The sequence below is a fragment of the Carlito syrichta genome, unplaced genomic scaffold (genome assembly GCF_000164805.1).
Source record: "Carlito syrichta isolate Samal-C Ts95f unplaced genomic scaffold, Tarsius_syrichta-2.0.1 Scaffold84695, whole genome shotgun sequence".
Lineage (NCBI taxonomy): Eukaryota > Metazoa > Chordata > Mammalia > Primates > Tarsiidae > Carlito > Carlito syrichta.
The window spans coordinates 300,178-306,994 of record NW_007028791.1 but is presented as its reverse complement, the minus strand read 5'-3'; the positions used below and the strand labels follow the sequence as shown (position 1 = coordinate 306,994).

The 6,817-nt window shown below is 40.0% G+C and overlaps 1 protein-coding gene across 3 annotated transcripts in view; it reads right to left on the bottom strand.

Annotated features, from left to right (window-relative positions):
- Nucleotides 1-2,369: 2,369 nt before the first annotated feature.
- TAOK1 (TAO kinase 1) overlaps nt 2,370-6,817 on the bottom strand; it is an 88,869-nt gene continuing 84,421 nt past the window's right edge. For all 3 annotated transcript variants that reach the window (XM_008056608.2, XM_021711601.1, XM_021711599.1), the window contains one exon: nt 2,370-3,059. In XM_008056608.2, the coding sequence (XP_008054799.1) occupies nt 2,598-3,059 (462 nt within the window). In that variant the 3' untranslated portion in view covers nt 2,370-2,597. The remainder of the gene's footprint in view (nt 3,060-6,817) is intronic.

Sequence of the window (6,817 nt, the reverse complement as noted above, 5' to 3'; positions counted from 1 at the left end):
AACCTCTCTCTCTCATTTTCCTCCAAATAGGCAGATTTCTCAATTTGTTTGAAACACTATAATATTTGAATGCAAAAAAGAGATAGTGAGAAGACTAAAAGCCCCTTTCATTAGATATGACAAGTACATGTCATTTTTACCTAAAAGGTGGTAATCTGGAATATGGTCAAGGAGACAGTACATCAGAGTGCTACTTGAAACACTGTCTAAAACTGTATGTGAACTCTATTGTGAACTTGGTTTTAAAATGATTTACATTAAAATATTAATTTTCTTCCAGTTATCTTTAAATGAATGCTGGGAACTCCTCAAGGTGAGGATTCATGGACTGACATACTTGGGGAAGACTTACAATTTGGTTGACAAGTCAGGCATGGTTGCTCACACCTTAATCCCAGCACTTTGGAAGGCTGAGGTGAGAGGGATTGCCTGAGCCCACGAGTTCGAGATCAGCCTAGGCATCTTGGCAAGACCTCCTCTCTAAAATAAATCAAGAAAAATTAGCCAGGCATGGTAGCGCGCACCTACCAAGTAGTTCTAGCTACTTGAAAGGCTGAGGCAGAAGGATCGCCTGACCCAGCAGGTCAAAGCTAGATTGGCCGTGAGTATACCATTGCCCTCCAGCCTGGGCAAAAGAGTGAGACTCCAGCTCAAAAAAAATTTATTTTTGTTGGTTGACAAAACCAGGACTTTAAACAATAGGTTTCTATTTGATCATTAGTTTGCTCTAGGCAAAAAGTATCATTGAGAGGAACTGAGAAGGTTCTACCCCTGGAGTCTCTTGATTACATGAAAAGCAGGATTCAGAGTTAGCAGCAAGGGTTCTTCAAAACAAGTAGGAAAGGAATAGGTCAATAACTTGTAAGAAACTCTGATTTGTCACTGAAAAGGATATTTTTTTTCCCTTCAAGTCATAGTCATACCTCTTTACCCAACTTCAACTCAATTTCCACACAAACAATGGAATACCAAGAAACATCTGACTTTCAACATTGGGTGCATCCTTCATTGAAAAATAAAATAAAATAAAAAACAAAACAAAACAAAACAAAACATGCCCCCCTTAAAAAAAAAGTTAGCTTTTGTCAAGAGATTCCTTGACCACTATAACTTACTTTTACTTTTTTTTTTAATTGGCCAAACCTCCTAGTTCCTTTTCAGTAGTACTTTAGCACTGAGGCTTGAGACTTCTGCAAGTGGTGTTTCCTATTATGTGATGTTAACATGATGCCAAATGGTCACTAAGTCTCAATGAACTAGAAGTTTGTAAAGTACTGCAGCAACAAAAACAGCAATTAAAAATAGAGGACCTGCACATGCAGCAAAATCTACAGTGGTGATGAGGATTAGTCAGCAGTTGTTAAAGTCATTGGCTCAGTGACTCCTGGTTCACTATGGCAACTAAACATTTAAATAATTGGCTAATCTACTTGTAAACAGGAAATCCCATAAGCCAAAGGGGATAATCAAATTATGTCTATGTAGTGTGATGAGAATTCCAACAGATGGCAGTCTGCAAATATGGCATCATTCAAATACCTCTGGCATTTGATTTATATTGGCTATATGTCTTTGTTTTTGTACAAACAATGTAAAAGTACTGTTTGGGGTCCTGGGAGTTATAGAGCTCAGCTAGGATACAATATCACAGCACAAGCAACAAAACGTCAGGATATGCAGATTTCATCTCCTCACTCTGCTGCTGGACATACCCACCATATGAACTTTCAGGGGTTCTTCTCACCCTTCTGATCTTCCCCATCGAAGGTTCGTAGGTCTATTTATGCAATCCCCATACAACTTGTGGTCTGCTTAAGCACCCCTATCTCACCATGACACAAAGAAGGCACAATTGAATGGACAAAAATCACTGACAAACCTATGAAGCATTCAGGAAAAAAAAAAAACTAAGTTGTTTTCTATCCTCTCAAAAAGTCAATGCAACTCTTTAGTGTTCATAAATTTTTGCTTTCATTTTTACTCCAAATGAGGCTGAGAAGTCAGAACAACAAAAACAAACAAAAAACACTGGTGAGGGGATGCAGATGTGTCCCAATAACAACTTATTTCAGAATATGCTGCCTGCTGTGAGTGGCTCATTAGAATTTGGGATACAGAGGAAGGCTTCAGATCTTTTCAGGAACTTCTTAGGATACAGACACCCAAAACTGATGACTTACGCCACTTTGCTGCATTTTATTTTTGCAGTGTTCAGAAAATATCCCTTGTCTAGCCAATTTTATTTTTTACCACATGCATAAGATATATGGGTGTGTGTATATGTAATATATAATATATAATACACATACACACACACACACACACACACACACACACATATATTTTTAATATCAACTCCACTTTTCAAAATTTCCCCAAAAGTTTAAAAAAAAAACAAACCCCGGCAGCCAAATACTATGACATCCCAATTAGTAAACACAAAACAGAACACTTTACAAAAAATGAATAAAATATACCATATGCACTCAGCTTCCACACTGTAGTAGTACCCAAGTGAGGAGGCTGCTGTGACGATGTCTGTAGGCAGTTTCTTTTGGCAGACAGCTCCAGCGGAATTGCCACTCTCAATTGTTAAGTTATGTATAAGACATATGCGACCCATTGGAAATCTGTGAAGTGACACTCGTGCTTCTGCTCATGCCCTGCTCTGTCCGTCCCCCAGAAGCTGTCCGCCTCAGAGCCTGGGGGCTATTGCGGACTCCCATACTGCTACCTCGAGGTACCCCTTGCATTGGCCCCGAGGGGTGACCCCATGGCTGGGGTCCACCTTGCATTGGATGGCCCCAAGCTTGTGGTGGGCCACCCATGGGATGACCCCAATGAGGTCCTGGACCCCCAGTAGGATTGTGAGACCAACCAGAAGCTCCCGGGTAGCTGTGGCTGAATGCCTCAGGGGAGAGATTAGAAAGAACCATGTTACTAAAACCTAGTCTCATGCTTTCAGAGTCAAAAGCTTCAATTTCTCTGGCTTGACGCTCCAGCAGACTTCGTATTCGTTCTGTGCGTTCATTCTGCAAAGCCAACATCTCTTCTTCAATCTGTCAGGGGTTGGATGAAAGAAGCAAAAAGTAAGCCAATTTATTTTTCATAAATGTATAAATTAAGGAAGCAATAATTATTTAGCTTTGAATAATTATTTAGCTTCGATCTGCTGGGCTCAGGTGATCCTTCTGCCTCGGCCTTCCAGTTGCCCAGGCTGGTCTTGAACTTCTGACTCAAGCAGTTCTCCTGCCTTCCTCCCCAAGTGCTGAGATTATAGGCACGCCTGGCTGGAATTAACAGCCATTGATGATAACTGCCTTGATTTATTATTTCAGTAGAGTTTATTGTCTTACCTTTAAGAACTTGATTTTACACGTTTTAAAACTACAAATTGGCCGGGCATGGTGGCTTACCCCTGTAATCCCTGCACTTTGAGAGGTGGATACGAGAGGATTGCCTGAGCCCAGGGGTTCGAGACCAGCCCAGACCACTTGGAGAGACCTCATCTCTACAATAAATAAAAAAATTATTATAATATTATATCATGCTGATTCCTATAGTACACCTCTTTTGATTTCTAAGTGTACATCTATAAAAAGGCCACTTCAGTCCAGGCATGGAGGCTCACATCTATAATCCTATCACTTTGGTAGGCTGAGGTGAAAGGATTACCTCAGTCCAGGGGTTTAAGACCAGCCTGGGCAACTTGGCAAGACCTCGTCTCTAAAATAAATCAAAAAATTATCCAGGCGTAGTGGCATGTGTCTGTAGTTCCAACTACTTGGAAAGCTGAGGCAGAAGAAACACCTGAGCCCAGTAGGTCGAGGCTGTGGTGGCTATGATCGTGCCACTGCACTTATTATAATATTCAGGAGAACTGCTTGAGTCAGAAGTTCAAGACCAGCATGGATAACAGAGTGAGACTTCGACTCAAAAACAAACAAACAAAAAAACTGAACCTAAACATAATTATGCCTTTGTTTCTTTTTTTTTTTTAATTGTGGGGTACAGTTAAGAGTTAGGTATACAAATATGCATTGTGCAGGTACCCTTGTTGATGAGGTATGCCCCCCATCCCCAAACAGATAGTGACTACTGATAATCCCACCTCCCTTCCCTGCCCCCCCATAGTTTCCTGCCACTGTTAATCCTTTTCTTATAGTATTACAATAGTTGTTCAAGGTCCACTTATGAGTGAGAACATGTGATACTCAGATCTTTGTTTCTGTGAGAGAACACTCAGTATTTTAAACTCCAATTCCATCCAGGTTGCTATGAAACTCATGATTTTATTCTTTTTTATGGCTGCGTAATATTCCATTGGGTATATGGACCACTTTTTTTTAATCCAGTTCTCTTTTGATGGACAGCATGGTTGGTTCCATGATCTTGCTATTGTGAACAATGCTGCGATAAACATATGCGTGCAGGTATCCTTTTTACAGAGTGATGTGATTTCTTCAGGGTATATTCCCAGTAGGGGGATTGCGGGGTCATATGGAAGGTTGATTTTTAGAGCTTTTAGGAATTGCCACACTGTTCTCCACAGATGCTACACTAGTTTACACTACCACCAACAGTGTAGAAGTGTTCCCTTTTCACCACATCTTCTCTAGCATCTGTTATTTTTTGAGTTATTGATAATGGCCATTCTGACTGGAGTTAGGTGGCATCTCAGTGGTTTTAATTTGCATCTCCTCAATGACTAGTGATGTTGAACATTTCTTCATGTATCTGTTATGCATTTGTTTCTAACTACCAGTTTATGGAAAGTAAGTAGAAGAGAGAGGAAAATACTAAATGACACCATGATTCAAATTCAGAATGTGGAAATTTCCATGGGGCAAATGATCAAATCCACAATTTTTTTTTTTTTAGTTGAAGTCTCACTCTGTTGTTCAAGTTGGAGTGCAGTGGCATGCTCACGGTCACTGCAGCCTTGACTTGCTGGGCTCAGACAATTCTTCCACCTCAGCCCTCCAAGTAGCTGGAACTACAGGAGTGTGCCACCATGCCCAGCTAATTTTATGATATATTGTTGAGACAAGGTCTCGCCAAGTTGCCCAGGCTGGTCCCTGAGCTCAGGCAATCCTCTGGGCTCTGCCTCCCAAGGTGCTGGGATTACAGGTGTGAGCCACTGCACACAGCAATCCACAATTTTTAAAGAGGGGAGGGGTCCATTGTTATAGACTAGAAATAACCAAATGCAATGTCTGGACCTCATTTGGGTCCCCATCCATCCAAAAAAAACTGATTGTAAAAAAAAAAAACACCACACATTTCTGAGAGAATAGGAAAAATTTAGCAATGGACTAAAAAAATTATTACTAATCTTGTTAGCTATCACAATGGGATATGATTATTTTGACGTCAAAAGTCCTATCTGTAGCCAGGCATGGTGGCATGCACCTGCAGATCAGCAACTTGGAAGACTGAGGCAGAAGGATCGCCTGAATCCAGCAGGTTGAGGCTGCAGTGGCCATGAGCATGCCACTGCACTCCAGCCTGGGTGACAGAGTGAAACAATAACTCAAAAAAATAAAAAGTCTGATCTGTATTTAGAGTGGAATGATGCTATACTGAATTTGCTTTAAAAAAAAAAAATCTAGACACTGCCACACCCTACCCTTCTAAAAAAAAGGTGTGTAGTGGGAGGAACAGATGAGGGAAAAAACAGCAAAATTTTTGAAGCTGGGTGATGAGAATTTAGGGATTTCATATTATTTTTCCTACTATTGGTATTTTTGAAATTTTAAGAGATAAAGAGTATTTGTAAGACAACATTAAGTTATCAGGTTTTAAGGCATTTGCTTGAGCCAATATAGCCACTGCTCTCTACAGAAATCTAGCTCAACAAATATGTTTAGTTTTTATGCATCAAATTTTTTAAGTGTCCTTTAAAGTCATAGCTTACTACAGTCTCAAAAAAAGATGGTATAGAGTTTGGATTCTGAAGGAATAATAGAAGTTTACCAGGAGCTCAAGGGAATGTGCAAAGACATGGATAAATAATAAAATAAGAAGTTTTTAGTAAATTACAAATGGGTCAGAATGGATGAGAGTATGAAGAGTTTGAAAATTATTATTCTAAGTATTAATGTGTGTGCGTGTGTTTTTGAGCCAGAGTCTCACTCTGTCACTCAGACTAGAGTGCAGTGGCAAGTGCATGGTCATCACAGCCTTGACCTGCTGGGCTCAGGTGATCCTGAGCAAGTAGTTGGAACCACCGGCATGTGCCACCACACCTGGCTGATGTTTTGATTTATTGTAGAGATGAGGTCTCACCATGCTGCTCAGGCTAATCTTGAACTCCTGAGCTCAGGCAATCCTCTTGCCTCTGCCTCCCAAAGTGCTAGGATTATAAGTGTGAGCCACCACACCAAGCCAATGTGTTATTATTAAAGAGGCTTAGAGAAGCATTTTATATGAAAGTTGAAAGCGGACTTAAATGAAACATGAATTCTTCCTCCGAGGGGAAGATACCAAATCTCAATAAATCTTCTTTAAGACTTCTTTGCCCCATTCTCCCTTCCCTATAGAGTGAATCACTATGCTTTTGTATTTCTGCTGTACCTTATAAATCTGTTATTACACCTTACCATAATCTATTGCAATTTTTTATTTGTATGTGCTTCCCAGGTAAAAATGTGTATTTTTTTAAAGGGTATGATTAAAAATTTGATACATAAAAACTCTGTCATGATTTCTGAGTGGTAGAATTAAAGACAAATTTTAATTTTTTTTTTCGATTAGAAAATATGGTATGGTTTATTTCAAAAGTAAATTGGAGAGAGCGGGAGAGAGGGAGGGAGGG